The 16,754-nt window shown below is 44.8% G+C and overlaps 1 protein-coding gene across 3 annotated transcripts in view; it reads left to right on the top strand.

The window, feature by feature from the left end:
- Window positions 1–7,200, top strand: part of USP43 (ubiquitin specific peptidase 43) — a 54,630-nt gene extending 47,430 nt beyond the window's left edge. For all 3 annotated transcript variants that reach the window (XM_033091751.1, XM_033091750.1, XM_033091752.1), the window contains one exon: window positions 5,608–7,200. In XM_033091751.1, coding sequence (XP_032947642.1) covers window positions 5,608–6,695 — 1,088 coding nt within the window. In that variant the 3' untranslated portion in view covers window positions 6,696–7,200. The remainder of the gene's footprint in view (window positions 1–5,607) is intronic.
- Window positions 7,201–16,754: the final 9,554 nt, after the last annotated feature.

The raw sequence follows: 16,754 nt of genomic DNA, 5'->3' as shown, positions 1-16,754 counted from the left end.
CAGACACCTTCCTGGACAGCTGTGTTTTTAATCGAGCACTCCAGGAACTTGAATGATTTTTGTTTTACATTGTTAGCTGCTTTGTTAATAGGCGTCTGTAAGCGGATGACTATTAGATCTAATTTATAAATTGTGTCTTTTCTCATTATAATGTTTCTCTTTATCTTGCTTAATGCTTTTAATCTTAAAATCTACTTTTTTCAAGGTTAATAAGTTCAACCCCCTTCCTCCTTTCTTTTTGTTTGCATTTGCCTGATATTATTTTGCTCTTCTCTTTTGCTTTTTGAGTCTTTCTTGTAGCGTTAAAAGTTTTAAGTGGTTTCTGGTAAATAGTATGTTGCTTTGTTTTTTCATGTCAAAAATTCAGAGCCTATCTTATAATGGGAGAGTTCAGTCTATTCGTATTTAATGTAACAACTACAGAATTTGATTTTATTTCATTTAAATTTTAGTCTATTGTTTTTCTTTTTTTTCCTTATTTTTACTGATTTGATCGTGTTGCTGTTTGTTCCCTTTTTGTCCCCCTAGTTCACTTTGAGAGTTCTGCTGTTCTTTTCCATCTTGCTAATTGTTTCATCTTTCCGAATATTTATAGTCAAATTCATTTCCCTGTTATTATATGGATATGAGAAGCCGACTCTTTCCTGTAAGTCATTCTATTTCCTCACTGCCTTCTCTCCTCCCTCCAATAAGATGAGACCTACATAATGCTTCCATGTCATTCCCCTCCAGATAAGAGCTTTGAAATGCTTTTATGTGTTCCCTCTGGTCTGTTTTAGGAACTCTTCGCCCTCTCAATCCCCAACTCTTGGAGTTTTCTGAGCTAGTTTAATACTCTTCCAGACCAATTCTAACTCTTGCAGCACTTTTCCTGTCCCAAGCACACTTACATACTGTTGTGTTACACATTCTAAGACCATTTGTCCCCCACATGGGTGGATGATACATGGATTGCAGGGTCCACTGAGCACCGCTGTCTGTCTTCTTTCCGTCACCCTCTATTCTGAGGTCTCAGTTCTGATTCATTAGGGTTTGGTCAGAGTTCCTTTCTGGTATGTGTGTTATGTTCTCTAACTCTTTGCATAGCCACAAATATTTTCTTTCACTGGGAGTGAATGGCAGCTTGGCTGGTTGGAGGACTCTTGGGTTGCAATCCTTTTCTCTCAGGCTTCTCTCAGATGTTTTCCCACAGTCTACCAGGCCTCGGGGTGCAGATGAGAAGCCCATTCTTTTTCACATGAGAATCACTTGTTCTTTCTGTCTGGAAGCTTTTGAGATTCTGTCTTTGACACTGGAGTTTAGAAATTCTACCAGAATATGCCTTGGTATGTGTTTTGTTCATCAGCCCTACATAAATCTCGGGGAGGCCTTTCCTTCTACAGATGCAGGCTTTTCTTTAGGGAAATGTTCATTCTTTGTTTAACTATTGTCTCACCTACTTTTAAAATTCCTATTGTTTGCCTAGTGAGTCGCTTGGATTTGTCCTTTATGTCTCCTAGCTTTTTCCTGTGATTTCTGTCTCTTTGTCATTTTGCTCTGTGGTCGGAGACATTGCTTTCACGATTATGGAATTTTCATAAATTCCAAGCCACTAATTTGAGTCTCAACAGCGACCTTGGATGCTTTCAAGTTATTTACTGAGTTTAAAAACCTGAAATTTATATTTTCCAGTTCCCTGTTGTTCTCTATTTGAATCTCCTTGAGAGCTTTAATTTTAAGCTGTTTGTTTTCCTCCAGTGGCTCTATTTCATTACAGGGCCGTTCTGATGGTTGCATATTCTTGTCCTTTGATTGCTGGACCCTCTTATGTGTGTTGTTATTTTCCCTGCTTCTGCCCAGTGGGGCTCCCCTCCACCCTCTTTTGAGTCCTGATGATTCTTAGAGTGGTAGAAGGGGCAGTGGCCTTGAGTTCTGAGGCAGCCTGTTTCCTCACCGGCCTCATCCTGCTGGCTTACTCTCAGAGGTGGAGAGGCTCTGCTCATCTGTGTAGTTTCTCCTTACCTTCTTGGGGACCAGAGAAAGGTTTGGGGGTCAGGCTTGCCCCAGGTTGCACTCTGCAAAAAGACACAGAGATGTCTCTAAATACAGATTGGGGTTAGAAGATGAAGATCCCTAGTGGGGACCCTTTTCTTCCTTGGCTCCAAACATGGTGGTCTCTTTCCTGCTTCCTTGACCCACCGGGCTTCCCTGTGCCTCAGGGCCGTTGCACTTGCTGCTCCCTCTTGCTGGAGCCTGTTTTCCCCAGATCTCCATGTGGCTTCCTCCCTCTCTCACTCAGGTCTCTCCTCACTCATCACTTGCTGACGACCCTGTGTTTCCCCTCCCCCCTCATTCTTCCTCATAACTCTTAGCATTCCATTCCATGATATTATATATTTTTGTTTTTCGTCAAACCCCATAACAGACAAGCGCTTTGTATTTTTTACACCGCTGTATCCCCAGCACTGAAAACTCCTTGGTACACAGTAGGCTCCTATCAAATATTTATTGAATGCCTAGGTTACAACCCTTGGAGAGACTCAAAGCGCTGGACTAGGAAAAGTCTTGTCCTGCTGCAGGTGGGCTAAGGATGGTGAGGAGAAGCCCCTGCCTGTCCCCTGCTCATGGCACACGTTGTGAGGTCACATGGATGCCCCATCTCATTCGCTGAGGATAAAAAGTCACATAGGAACACATGGGGCATTTCTCAGGACAGCACCTGCTGGCTCCAGAGCCACTGTGTGGGACGGGCGGTGGGTGGGGGCCGTGCCCCCCATTGGTACAGGCACCACCAGTGTGACGAGGATTCTTGTGAACTTGGGGGGCTCTGGAGCTCATAGGACCTTCAGGACAGGAAGAACTTAACTGTTCACATCCTCGAGGTGGCTTAAAACGCCAGGCCCTTTCTGGTTCTCAAGCCAGACTGGGCATGAGCAAGGCCATAGATTCCACAGGAGAGAAACACAGAGGTGTTCGGGGGTTGGGGGGGTCCTCTGAACACCTCTGTCTCTGGCCCCCAGCATCTTCACGGGAGGAGCACTGGGACTTATCCCCCCTACCCCAGAAGCAAGATATTTGATAGTAAGCACCACATATCCTGTTCCCTCTGTCCTTATGCCGTTTATTTCTCCATTGATCTAAAGCTTTGGCTGTCTCTCAGATCCTGTTAGAGCCCAGTAAATAGAATGAAATCGAGTAAAGATAGCAAAGGTGCTTTCCCACTGCCACCTTGAGAAAGAGGAGAAAGGGGTTGCGTGGACATCTGTGGTTGCCATGAAATGGAGCCGCAGGGTGATGTGCGTCTGGCCTCAGGCCCTTTCATACCAGGAAGAAGGGAAGGTTGGTGTGTTAGGGCCCCTGCCAACCCATCTCACCACCTGCCAGGGCTACAGGCTGTGTTGTTTTGAAAGACCAAAAGTCACAGCTTTGTCCTCTTAATACAAAGCTTCTCTTTCTGCCCTTGTCAGGGCTGTGGAAGAGGAAAAAAACTTCACACACCTCTCAGACGCCAGAATTTTTTAATTTTTTTCCTCTGAGGTATGGGAATTGAATGGCGGAGTAACGGTGTCAAATCAAAACTGAAATCACAAAGTATTTTGGGTGCGATTGTGTCTATTGCTGGCTGATCTGCTGAAGTGCTTCAAAGAAAAAAATACCCAAATTGAAAAATCGAAAAGGTAAAATTCTCAAGGAACCTCTGAGACGTGGTCAAACTCCTCCTGTCATCAATGGGCATTTCACTCCTTTGCCTTCCCGTCACTTCTTCCTGGGAAGCATGGCTGAGGTGTGTTGCACTTTCCCTCCTGGCTACACTGTGACCCCTTGACCTCTGACCTCCCTGAGCCCTCTCTCACCTGTGGCCCTGAGAGTCCCTGGTCCCTCTCCATATAGCATGTGCGAGTGGGCTGTGCTACTCTTTATGGGGGCTTCTGGTGGCCGGGGTTTTTACTCAGTTTTGGAGTTCTCATGCTCCATGATGAGAGTGGACAGCTGTGGGTGACACGCTTGCATAATTGACCTAGGATCTTTTTATAAATGTGTGTGACTGTCCTTGTACCATGTTGTATGTTTCAGTGGAAGGTTTCTTTCTCAGTGATTACAGGCATCTTGTAAGTCAAGGCATCTCAATGGTGCAATGATTCATGACCAAGTGTTCTTTTGACTTTTTTTTTATTGTGGTAAAATACACACGACAGAGTTTGTCGTCTTAACCACTTTTAAATGTACAGTTCGGTGACATTAAAAACAGGCACATTGTTGTGCAGCCATCACCGCCGTCCATGCCCGTAACTATTCGTCTTGTGAATGTGAAACTCTACACCAATGAAACACTAACTCCATATTCCCCTCTCCCCCCAGCCCCTGCTGCTCACCTTTGTACTTTCTGTCTCTCTGATTTTGACTGTTCTAGGCACTTCATACAGTGGAATCATACAGTATTTGTCTTTTTGTGACTGGCCATTCAGGGTCCCTTGAGATTCCATATGAATTTGGGGATGACTTTTTCTATTTCTGCAAAAAAGTTCATTGGCATTTTGACAGGGATTGTATTGACTCTGCAGATCACCTTGGGGCCTATTGACATTTTAACAATATCAAGTCTTCCGATCCATGGACATGGGAGGTGTTTCCATTTATGTAGGTCGTCTTTAATTCCTTTCAGCAATGTTTTGTGGCATTCAGGGTACAAGTCTTTCACTTCCTTGGTTAATTCCCAAGTATTTTATTCTTTTGGATGCTATCGTAAATGGAATTGTTTTTATAACTGAATGAGTGTTTCTTTAGAAAAACTGCACAGCCCTGGTTTTATGGATGTTTCCTTTGGGAACGTTGAGATACATAAAGGAATTGAGAGGAAAATCAGTCTTAGACAGCACCTGCATTGCCCCCTCTGCACCTTGTCATTTTAGTATTAGTTTCTCCATACGAGTTTGTGTGTTTTGACTTGCATGCATCATACATGCACACACACATCAATACATATATATGCATATATTTATATATTTATTTATTTATTTATTTTGCAAGTTGGGTTATGCTAAGTTTTTCTAGACTCTATTCATCGTTTAACAGTATACATCAAAAACATCTTTCCATCTATATGCAGATGTTGCAAAACACCCAATGGAGGCATATGTGGCAGCTCTGATAAAATCAGACACACAATTCAGTTTTTTTTAGCCCGGGGTAGGATGTCGAGATTCTTGCGTTTGAAAGGTACATGCATCTAATTAGACCTGGAAAAGCAGACCCAATAAGTAGAATTTTGCTGAGCATTCTGTTTCATAGGACTATTTAAAGATGCATGAAAATGCTGTTAAATCCTAGGACTAGACTGGGCTTAATTGGGAGTCTGCACTGCCTGGGCCTGTAGCTACCTATAATCTAGCTACCTTCTTTGGCACTGGTTTGCCCCAGGGTTTCAGAATTGTAAATGGATTCAGTGGAATAGTGAATGAAAACATGACGCTCCCAAGGGAAGGAACCATAGTGTCTTAGTCACTACTGTGTCCCAAAAGGCCAGCACAGTGCTAGCTTCATCAGAGGGGCTCAATCAATGCCCGTGAAATGACTGGCCCTGCAGCTGGAGGCATATTTGGGCACTGATGCTCTTGGTGTCTCTTTCAGGAGGGCTGGAGTCCAGGCCTTTGGTACGAGGTATAAAAGGCAGAAGCATCAGCATGAAGGCGCCCACCCCGTCCCGAGTCAAGCAGGGGACCTTCAAGACCATGCCCCTCCGGTGGTCTTTTGGACACAGGGAGAAACCAGTTGTTGCATCTGTCGAGTTGGTGGAGTACTTGGAGTCCAGACGGAGACCTCGATCCACGAGCCAGTCCATCGTGCCGCTGTTGACAGGCGCTGCTGGCGGGGATGAGAAGTCAGTGGTGACACGGTCAAATGCCACCCTCTCTGCTAAGAGTGACGATAGTGGACGAGCCAGTGAGAAAGTACTGGCCGAAGTGCCCTGCCCTTCAGGCCACCCCAGCCGTGGTGCAGGCCCTGGAATCTCAGACGGTCTAAACACAGCAATGAAATTGAAGGAAAACACAAGACAGGATATCAGGCTTCCCAAGCAGTTTGAGCTGCCCCTCACGGTGATGCCTTCAATGGACAATGAGAAACGAGCCCAGCCAGAGGGTCAGAAGACCACCAGCTGGAAGGGAAGTGGCCAGGTGGGGAGCAGTAGCAGAGCTCCCTCCCCCAAGGAGGCTTCACGAGCAGCAGCATTATCTAGAAACAGTGTAGACAGTCGCCGAAATCCCTTAGCCAAGTTCAGGGCTAAGGCAGAAGAGAGGGACTCTGAGACAGACAGATTCTCGCAGGGGACCCTTACCCTTTTGAGGTCTATGTTTTGGAAGAAAGAGAATAAGAAGTATGACAGGGCTGCGGTGGGCCCCCAGGTGTCCGCAGCTTCCCTGGGGAGCGGCAGGCTGAGCCCAGCTGTGAATGAGCAGGATCAAGGCTCGTCCCCTTCCCTGAGGATTCAGGACAGCCTGGTCAGGGGCCCGACCAGCCGCCTGGAGGGGGCTGTTCAGTCCGCGCCCAGCTCTCTCCACCTCCCTCGAAAGGCCAGCAGGCCCACAAGGGCCAGTGCCCTGAGCACGTCACAAAGGAGTGTTCCTGGGGAACAGACTTCTTTCAGCACCTTGCAAAAAGTGAAATACCACACTCTTTCCTTAGGTCGAACGAAAACATTACCAGAGTCCAGCTTTTGATGGTGGATTCCAGTATTGTGTGAAACTGGCATTTTCTCAACTCGACACGGAGCAGCTATAGGTAGCCTGTGTTGAGAGTGGGATTTGGGGCAGCCAGTTATCTTGTGACCCCTGAAAAATGAAAATTTTTTGGTCTCGTCATCTATAATAGATTTCTAACACCTCATATCCACATACCTTCCTGTATTGTTGGCTGCTTTTATACTTACAGGACACCAGAGGGTGCTGTTGGGTCAGCATTACTATTTCTGGGCAAGGACTGTTTTCTTTGAATTCCAGGACCTCAGTACCTGCACTGAAGAGCGATTGGATGTGGGCAGACCTTACAGCATAACTCTGTAGGGAAGCCTAGCTAATACAAATCTTAAGTATCAAATCAAATATTGTCATTGGCTTCTCCTAGTGTTACAAAATGTTTAATTTAAATACCATGTTTCCCCGAAAATAAGACCTAGCCGGACCATCAGCTCTAAAGCATCTTTTTGAGCAAAAATTAATATAAGACTCGGTCTAATATAATATAACATAATATAATACCTTGTATAATATATAATATAATATAATATAATATAATATAATATAATATAATATAATATAATACCGGGTCTTATATTACATTCATTTTTGCTCCAGAAGACGCATTAGAGCTGATGGTCTGGCTAGGTCTTATTTTCAGGGAAACACGGTAGTTGACTTTACAGGAAAACCTTTTTTTCCTTTTAATGCTTCTCTGGGATAAAACACTAAAGATGTCAAAAAAAAGTGGAAGTGACAGTAATGCAAGATTCTAGAAGAGAGAGAGGATTAAGATTTTAGGAGAATAATTAATATATAAAATAATTGTGTTAAAGATTTTTCAAGGTATTTAAAAAAGTAACTATTTTGATACTAGGAAAAAAGTTCTTTTTTTAAAAAAAAAATTTCAGTATGGGATCTATGTACAATTTTAATAAAAGCCCATCAGTGAAACATGCAAATGGCTATCTGAATTATTCAAGTTTGATAAACGATCTTGTTTTGTTCCTGCTGCGTCAGCTTGGCTCATTGCTATTGATATCAGACAGTTGTTATTTGTTTCTGAAATTTTAAAATGCTTTTAATTAAAATGGCTTGCTGTTTTTTTTTCTTTCTTTCATTTTTTTAATAAACTTTATTGGGGAATATGGGAGAACAGTGTGCTTCTCCAGCCCATCAGCTCCAAGTTGTTGTCCTTCAGTCTAGTTGTGGAGGGTGCAGTCCAGTCGCCATGTTCAATCTTTAGTTGCAGGATAGGGCGCAGCCCACCATCCCATGTGAGAATTGAACCAGCAGCCTTGTTGTCGAGAGCCCGCACTCTAACCAACTGAGCCATCCGGCCACCCCTCCGGCAGCTCAGTGGCAGCTCATTGTCTTCAATCTAGTTGTGGAGGGTGCAGCTCACTGCCCCATGTGGGACTCAAACGGCAACCCTGTTCAGAGCTCCCGCTTTAACCAAGTGAGCTATCCGGACGCCCCCTTGCTGTTTATAAGAAATAGAAACTCCTTGGGTCTCTCTCTAGAGGTCTCTTTCGTACTTGTGAGAATATAAGAGGCTGAGCCTATCTGACTGTCCCGTTTCCTAGAACTTTGCACACTCTTCAGTAGCTGTTCTAACAAATATCTTGTCACTACTTCCTGGGAAACTGCTAAGCCTGACCCCAGGCCTGTAGCTTGACAGTTGAGGTTAGTGGTGGATCTGTACTTAAATAGTCCATTTTCTAGAAGTAGTTCCTTTCTGATGGGAACCACTTGTTGAAGACAATTCCAAAAATTCAGTTTTCCCTCATACATGCTGCGTGACTCATTGGTATGTCGCTGCTATTTTTTTCCCTCACTGAGAAAGACTGCTTACTTTTGAGCAAGAGTTCTAAGATAGCAAGAAGTAAGATAACAGAGAGAAAGCTGGAGGACCCAGGCTCCTGACTCATCCAGAGGGCATATGTGTGCCAGAAGATGGACCCGTGGGTTTGCATTTCAAAAGAAGTCCAGGTTCTCTTCCAGTCTGGTTGATGTGCTCTCAGGCAGTGTGGAAGATATGATTGTCCAAGCCCTCCATGCCCTCCTGGGTGATGGGAGTCTAGGAGTCTTCCTGCTCTATCTGGGGCTTTCTCTTCAGTTGACTCTCATTTGTCATATTTAGCTCCCATGCTCTTCTGAAGTGCGGCCTCACTGTCTTTGTCCTCTAAGGGCTTGGGGTGTGACTCAGACATGTACCCCCAAGCTTCTCCTCTATAAGACCTCAATTTTTAGAATACCCTTGGATATCATGAGCGGGTCCCTAGTATTAGCAATATTTTCTTTTTTAAATTTTTTTGTTATTGGGGAATATTGGGGAACAGTGTGTTTTTCCAGGATGTGAAGTCGTTTTTTTCAATCTAGTTGTGGGGAGCGCAGCTCAGCTCCAAGTCAGGTCATTGTTTTCAATCTAGTTGTGGAGGGTGCAGCTCACTGGCCCATGTGGGACTCGAACCAGTGACCGTGGTGTTATGAGCACCACGCTCTAACCACTGAGCCAACCAGCCGTCCACCGGCAGCTCAGCTCCAAGCTTAAGCGATTGCTTCTCACTGGACCATGTGGGAATTGAACCCGTGACCTTGGTGTTATGAGCACCACGCTCTGACCACTGAGCCAACTGGTTGCCCACCAGTGGCTCAGCTCCAAACTCAAGTCGGCTCAGCTCCAAACTCAAGTCATTGTTTTCAATCTACTTGTGGAGGGCGCAGTTCACTGGCCCATGTGGGAATCGAACTGGCAACTTTGTTGTTAAGAGCTTGCACTCTAACCAACTGAGCCATCCATCTACCCCAGTATTTTCCATAGTGCATCACAAATTGGAGTATTTGCACTAGGCTCTGAACTTGGAGGTTTGTAAAGAGTCAGTTACACATGAACACTGGTGGGTATATCTACCCTTTGGGGTCTTCAACAAGGATGCTTGAGGCCCCCTGGTATCTCCTTCCCTGAGGCTGTTTCCCCCTGTAGAATGACCTGGCAAGGAAGGCTGTGAGAACAGAACGGGGGAAAGGACTGGGTCAGATTTCTGCCAGGACTGGTGCCTGGTTTCACCTTGGCCGTGCATCTGAGTGAGGCTGCAGGCACCTGGTCATACGATGCTTATGGAGGAAGCATGGCAGAAATACTTGGATGCTTTTTTCCAATCACAAAGATGCCCCTGGAAATTTGTGAATTGGAGTTTGTGGAAGGTTAAAAGCCATTGAGGCTGATAGGAGCATAGCCAGTGATTGGGCTAGCTCAGTGGGGCAGAACGTGCCTCCCATTTCTCTGCAAGTCAAAGTATTCTTCCTGAACCTAGCCCTGCTCCTGAGGCATGGTCACTGGTCTGATAATAAGAGCTCACTCCTGACTCCTAAAGCGTCCTCCAGGTCTGGGGCCCCTTTCCTTTATTCTCCATTCCCGCTCTCTTCCTCTAGTAGAAGGAAGTGTTTGCAGGTCCACAATCTGAGGCTGGGAGGTCCTACTGGTGGTGTCAGAAACTCCAAGGGCCCACAGGGTTGGAGGAGAAAGGTAGGAAGACTGGAGGAAACGAGTTCATAATCCACAGGAGTTACATAATTACAGTTCTGGGAACAAACGGAGAGGTACATGCTAGCTACAGCCTGCTTTCCAGATCACATCAGCAGGATGTCACCTCCAGTGAACCAGCACCAGCATGCTGTCCTGAGGGCTGGTGAGTTAATCAAGCAACTGCTGACTTGATTATGTATTGGAGCTGCAAAGGTGAACCCTTAATGGTTACAGCTAGCTAACATTTTTATAGCACTTACTGTGTGCAAGATGCTCTTCTAAACACTTCACAGTATCGACTCATTTAGTTCATAATAATTTTTTGAGGTAGGTACTTTTCTCTCCATTTTATAGATGCGGAAACTGAGGCACAGAGAGGTGAAGTAATTTGTCTAAAGTCACACAGGTGGTAAGTAGCAGAGCCAGGATTTGAACCTAGCTCTGGGTTTCATGCTCTGAATGACTAGAAGTAGTAAGTCCACCCCTCTGAAGGTATGAAACCCTGTCAGTTGAAACCATATGGCTTCTGGTAGTCTCTGTTCATCAAAACAGAGAAAGATGCATTTGCCAGATCACTAGCTTTTTCCCGAGTGCCAGGAGCTGTGTTTGTTTATTCCGTAAGGAGACGACATCTGAAAAGCCCCTGTAATTGCACTCACTACTTGATTAAGTTTTTGATAGATGCAGCTCTTCTCCAAGTCCCACGAACCTTTTGCACCAAACTGGGGAGCTGGTGGAAGGGTGACAGGACACGGCAGGCTTTAAGTCTTTGTGGTCTAATTTCTGATTATTCCAGGGATGCAGTTTTGCTTTTGATTGACTCTGTTTATGGGGAGGGACTGCGCCAGTGACAGTCTGACTTACCACCATTTACCCTACGAACATTTGAGGGTGTACTATATAATAACCATTATTCAGGCTCTGGGCATGTAACAACAGTGTATAAGGTAGGCAAGGTGCCAGCTTTCAAGCCACTTCTATTCTAGTTGGAAGGGACAAATAACTAGTAAACATAACTAAGGTAGCGTAGGGTAGCGGAAGGATTATGAAATAAGCAAACAGGGTCACCCGAGACTTGGCCGGGGGAACCAAAGGGCATTCTGCGACTTGCTGAGGCCAAACAGTCCATTAAACACTCAGAATGTTGAAATATCCCCCGGAAAGGGCCCCGTTTCCACTGGGCCTGCCAATATGCAAAATTGGGCTAGAACTCCACTTATCACCAGGTCATCATACACCACTATGCGGAATGACAAAGGCTGGTGGTGGGCTGCGTTCCTGGGGGGTAGTGTCAGCCCAGGCAGATGGTGGCTGTTCCTTTTGGGAATGGCTGGGAGACAGGCTTATAGGGCAGACATGGTATCAGGAGGATTCTTCCACAGTGGGACCCAATCATCCTCTCATTTAAGGGGGTCTGGATGTGTGAACTGACTCAAGTCAGAGAATTGGATAAAAAGTTAAGACTCTTGAATACAAGTCAGGGTTTTAGTTTCCCACAGCGGGAGGATTTTTGTGCATTCCAAGTAATTAAGACCTGGGTGGCCTACCTGTTCATTTGTTTACTGGCAAGCCCACACCACAGTTAGCATCTTCTGCATGTCATACCGTCCCTGGAGATCTGATGACAGGACTATCTGCTTTACCTTTGATGGCTGATTGCTATTACCTGGGCTTGGCCAGTTGGGGCTTCTATTGCCCCCAAAATCAAGGTCCTCATTTGAACAGCAGCCCTACGCAGTAGCAGTCCTACTTAAGTCACACACAGCCATTAAAGACCTTGTTGCTTACATCACTGATCTGTCACTCATGGCAAGGTCTGGGCCCTGCTTGGGGACATGCTAAGCGGTGGGTGGGCAGAAACACATAGGAAATAGCCACACCACTCGTCCTGTCTCCTGAAGTCTGGATTCTTGCCCTTTTATCAGAGTCTTTGAATTGCTTTCGTCTTTTGTGTGTGTGTGTGTGTGTGTGTGAGGTTTAGCATCAGTCTTTAATACTGTCATGCTGCACCAAAGACCAGTCACACGCTTTGCTCTTGTGTTGGCAGTGGCAACTTACAATGAGTCTAAAAGTCTGAGCACCAGACTGGCCTGCAGGGAACAGTTACTCGTTCCAACCGCTACCTCCCCCGACTCCCAAAGTCCGAATTTCGTTTCTTTATGACCACCGTTGGATCTGGGCTGTGTCAGCCAGGTCAGCAACCTGCCCTTCGAAGACTAGTTTTCCCCACGCGGCGAGGGAAGCATTACTAGCGTCTCCATGGTCATCCCTTAGAGCTGTAGCCATGGCTTCGAGCCAGATGTAATTTTAAACTTGATCTTCCCAGGGTGAACCTCAATGTAATGTTTCTGCTTTTAGGTTTCTGCTCTCTGTTCCTCAAACTTTGTTTTCTTACTTTCTGGCAAGTATGGAAAGTTTCAGAGGGAAATAGAGTGGTAGCACCCTCTTTTGGAAGTGACAGTCGAGGTAAACTGGACAGATTGTGAGGCATTTACTATTTATTGATGGGTTCCTGCAAGCTCTCTCAGTGCTTCAAACATATCCCCCTCCCCCGCAACATTCTACCTGAATGCATATATTAAAAAGAAAACAAAAACAAAAAAAGGAAAGTGTCTCTACTGAGAACCCTACTCTGAGGAAGTTAAGAAGCCGTGTGTAAACACTGCATTGATGGGAGGAACACATTACTCACACTTCCAAACCCTGGTCTCTGTGTTGTGCAGAAGAGGCTTTCTTTGGATTGACACCAGCCTCTGGCAAATTAACCCCCCCAAAGAAACACCGGAGTGGTCAGAGAAATGCTAGGTGTGACTTGCTCTAATTCTTCCCTGCCAGCTTTAAAACTGGGCAAGAGAGAATTACAGATAGTCTCTAGCAACGATCCATTTTTGTTCTTCTATTGCTCAATTCTATAATGTCCTCCCTACCGACGATATATTTTATTGTGCCATAGATTAATTTTCCACCTACATAGCCCTTGTGGTCCCCTAATACCCTGAAAGGCCAGATTTGGTGTGACATCATGATGACACCACAATAGAGCCTGGGGCAGAGGATTGGGCAGAGACAGACAGGGTGTGGTCAAGGGTAAAGATCGAGGCTCTATGACCCCAGAGGATGGAGGATGGAAATCAAGGGTAATTATATCCCTCGGGTCAGGGCCCTTCTGGTGGAATTCTTGTGTGGAGAACACAGGATTTTGGGAGGACTGAAGGACTGGCTCTGAGAAATAATTCTGTATATGTAGTGAATGTGGTCTGAACACCGCGGGAGACCTAGGTGGAACCCCATGGAATCAAGTTTCTCTGGGCTTGTTGGGGTGCCTAATCTGGGATTGTGTGGCACAGACCCTCAGCTCCTTCTGTCTAACCTTTGGATCTGAAGGAAAGGATTTCTGAGGTCCTGGCTGGCCTGGCCTTTGGGTAGCCTCACACCTGATTGAATGACATCACTCTGACTCATCTTGCCATAGGAAGGCAAGCACCTGGGTAGAGACTGTCATGACGTAGCTGAATGACTTTAGTGAAGTCACTTCATCTGTCTGGTCTTTCCTCATCTGTAGGTTGATATTGGAGCGTGTCCTCTCTCAACTCCTCTCCAGCCCTGAGTCTTTAGTTATCGCATCATATGGTCGTTAATGGACCAGTCTGGAGCCAGACTGCCTGGGTGCAAAGCCTTCTCTGCCACTGCCTCGCTCTTTGACTTGGGGCAAGTTATTTAAGCTCCTCTGTGCCTTGCTTTCCTCATCTGTGAACTGGAAATAATAACAGGACCTGATTCATAGGGTTATTGAGAATATTAAGTGAGCTCATTAGCAAACCTTAGTTATAACTATTACCAATTCTCCGAACTGTCAGTAGAAGATTCCAGTTAGTCGTGCTCTGAGAACTGAAAGCCCTTCCAGTTCTTGGAACAAGTTGGTGTGGGGCTTGTGGATTTAGTGTATCACCGGCTGATATAAGGTAGATCCTTAGAGGACAAGGGAGATGCATTCACGGGAAGCTGGAAAAATACCTTTGCTGACATATAATTGATGACAGAGTTTTAAAAAAAGCCTTCCAAATCTAGCAATTCCACTTTGGGGATTTATTCCAGAGAAATGAAAACTTATAGTCACATAATAACATGTAAACAAATGTTCAAAGCAGCTTTATTCATAATAGTCAAAACCTGAAAACAATCAGGTGTCCTTCAACAGGTGTATGGTTAAACGATGGCACATTCATATCATGGAATACTAACTACTCAGCAATAGACAGGCATGAACTATTGGTTCACTCAACAACTTATATTAATCTCCAGTGAATTTTGCAAAGTGCAAAAGGCCAACCCCAAAGGTTATATATACTGTAGGATTGCATTTATATAACATTCTTGAAATAAAAAAATTATAGGAAAAAAAACCCACCTTCCATTTCACAACCTTCTGGGAAATGCACCTAAGTTTACCCACCCCATTTTTAGAGAGTCGTGAACTTCATCTGTCGTTCAGCTCGTGGAGGGGATGTATTTATTCTTGTCTATGGCTGAACCTAGCATCTCCTACCCAGGGCATGTTCGGACCTTACATTTTGACACGTCAACAGGCAATTCTGTAAAAAAAGATTAAGAGTAGTGTGCATGAAATCATTTCGACATTATCCTAAATCCTAGTTTCTTTCAGATAGGTTCTACCCTGAGTGGATGGTTGGCAGGTCCTCTGGGTCCCACCCCGGGAGCACTATTCACAGTGGACATAAACTATTTGAACACAGTGTGAATCTACATGCTTGCCTAAGTCCCTTCAACCTTATTTGACAACTAATGGAGAGTCCCTCGTTCAAATATTTTCTACAAATTTCTACCCCTCCAGAATTATCAGGCAGAAGGGAAAGACAAATGACAAAGACGGGGCATGCAAAGAATGGCATCAAGGCAAAAAACTGACTAATGTGGGTCAGGAAAAAAATAATTCAATCAAAAGAGTGGACAAGAAGCAGAAACGGGGGGCTGTTGGAGAAGGGAGGACGAGACGACCGTGGTTCCGGAGGGTGATGCCCAGGAGTGCATGTCCACTGAATGCCCCTGACCCTCATCAAAGGAGACTGTGCCTGCCAGCAGACATCAGTATGGAAATAGTGACTGTCACCCACAGTGAGTCTGCCATTTTTCCACCCTTGCTGTCCTTTATCTGATTTATTTATAGACTCATTTTTTTCCCTCTAGCCTCCCTGTTTCCCTTACAGATTTAGACGGAATTATTTATGGTTTTCATCCTGAGGTTTGTTTGTTTTTTCCAGCCCAACCACTTGCCTTTCATCCTCTCATCAAATTTTTCTCAGCATGTCATTTTTTTTTTTCTTTTTGGACCTTGAGTTGCTCATCTATAAAAGAGTACTGCCTCGTCTCTACAGTTCCTTTCAGTCTAATATTCTCTATATCCTGCAAAACTCCATCCACCTCTCCCACCCCCTAACACTATGTTCCATGACCTACACAAGCCCCCTTCTGGTCACTTCCCCTTGTCTTGTGAAAGCCCACATATTTTTATACCTTGAGGTTTATATATATATATCTGGTAAATCCAGCTACACACAATTAGAACGTATTGGGATCGTTTCCTAACTTGTTTTAACCTTGGCCTATTTGTTCCTCATCAATATGGGCTAAATTTTCACAATGCCATGAAAAACATGTTAAGTTGATTTTGATGGGCAGGGAGACTACCCATCAAATGGGAGGGGAGACTTAGATTAGAGATTGGGGCACCTGGGTGCGACACTTTCTAGTTGTGTGACATTTCACCTTTTTAGGTGGGGTTAATATTTGCCTGGTGTACCTCACAGGGATGTGATGAGAATCGAATAAGACAATATCAACATACGAGGTCTGACAATTAAGTTCACGAACTTTGTTGCAATGATGTTGCTAAACTTTTTTGATACCAGAGGAATTATTTATTATGAATTTTTACCAACTGGACAGTTAACCAAGTTTACTATTTGGAAGTGCTGAAAAGGCTGCGTGAAAAAGTCCGATGACCTGAATTTTTGGCCAACAATTCATGGCTCTTCCATCATGACAATGCACCAGCTCACACGGCACTGTCTGTGAGGGAGTTTTTAGCCAGTAAACAAATAACTGTATTGGAACATCCTCCCTACTTACCTGACCTGGCCCCCAATGACTTCTTTCTTTACCTGAAGATAAAGGAAATATTGAAAGGAAGACATTTTGATAATGTTCAGGACATCAAGGGTAATACGACGACAGCTCTGATGGCCATGCTAGAAAAAGAGTTCCAAAATTGCTTTGAAGGGTGGACTAGGTGCTGGCATGGGTGCATAGCTTCCTAAGGGGAGGACTTCGAAGGTGACCGTAGTGATATTCAGCAATGAGGTATGTAGCCCTTTTCCTAGGATGAGTTCGCGAACTTAATTGTCCGCCCTTTGTACCTTTTCAAATGGGAAGTTCTGTATAAATGTGAGGCACGGTAATGAGCTTAAGAGATTCCTAATGAGCACTATGTTCGAGTG

The sequence above is a fragment of the Rhinolophus ferrumequinum genome, chromosome 21, assembly GCF_004115265.2.
Source record: "Rhinolophus ferrumequinum isolate MPI-CBG mRhiFer1 chromosome 21, mRhiFer1_v1.p, whole genome shotgun sequence".
Classification (NCBI taxonomy): domain Eukaryota; kingdom Metazoa; phylum Chordata; class Mammalia; order Chiroptera; family Rhinolophidae; genus Rhinolophus; species Rhinolophus ferrumequinum.
Note: the sequence above shows the minus strand (reverse complement) of the source record. Positions and strands in the feature narration are given on the sequence as shown.